Source organism: Penaeus monodon, chromosome 33 (assembly GCF_015228065.2).
Source record: "Penaeus monodon isolate SGIC_2016 chromosome 33, NSTDA_Pmon_1, whole genome shotgun sequence".
NCBI lineage: Eukaryota > Metazoa > Arthropoda > Malacostraca > Decapoda > Penaeidae > Penaeus > Penaeus monodon.
This window is the reverse complement of record NC_051418.1, coordinates 8,113,628-8,114,080: the sequence shown is the minus strand read 5'-3', so window position 1 is coordinate 8,114,080 and position 453 is coordinate 8,113,628. Positions and strand designations below refer to the sequence as shown.

The 453-nt window shown below is 55.8% G+C and overlaps 2 protein-coding genes across 2 annotated transcripts in view; both read right to left on the bottom strand.

The window, feature by feature from the left end:
- Positions 1 to 453, bottom strand: part of LOC119593976 (equilibrative nucleoside transporter 1-like) — a 248,852-nt gene that overhangs the window by 31,453 nt on the left and 216,946 nt on the right. The window lies entirely within an intron of this gene.
- LOC119593975 lies at positions 7 to 453 on the bottom strand (the record flags this gene model as incomplete). Its single annotated transcript, XM_037942996.1, is given in 1 exon segment — positions 7 to 453. A coding segment is annotated over 1 exon segment (427 nt), but the record flags the coding sequence as incomplete, so codon positions are not given.

Here is a 453-nt window from a genome sequence, read left to right as displayed (position 1 = left end):
ATGTGTGTGCATCCAAAATTCTTATTTTAGATCTTCGACAGCACGAACTCGCCATAACTTGACCTCGTATGACCTTGGTAGCTTATTCTTGTCTCCTTCTTCCCTGCCATTATCCTCCACTCTCCTCCTATTCCCTCTCTTAATCCTCCTTCCGGTCTCCCTTCCTCTTTCCGTCCCTGAACTTTAAGGGCTCGGCCGCGAATGGACCTTAAAGTAGCGTGGTGGAGGGGCCGGCTTGTCCTTCGGAGGTCGGCGACTATCCTTAAGAATCGCCCTCGCCCCTCGGCTGGACGCAGGGCCTGAGCCAAGGACCAGAGCTCGTCCTTGCCTCGAGGGAGCCGAGGAGGACTACGCCCACGCCAGGACTCGATCTCACCAACACGTCCGAACACTGCCTTTCGTCCGAGTCCTTTAAGAGCGGAGTCCAAGAGCGGAGGAGGAGCATAACGGCAG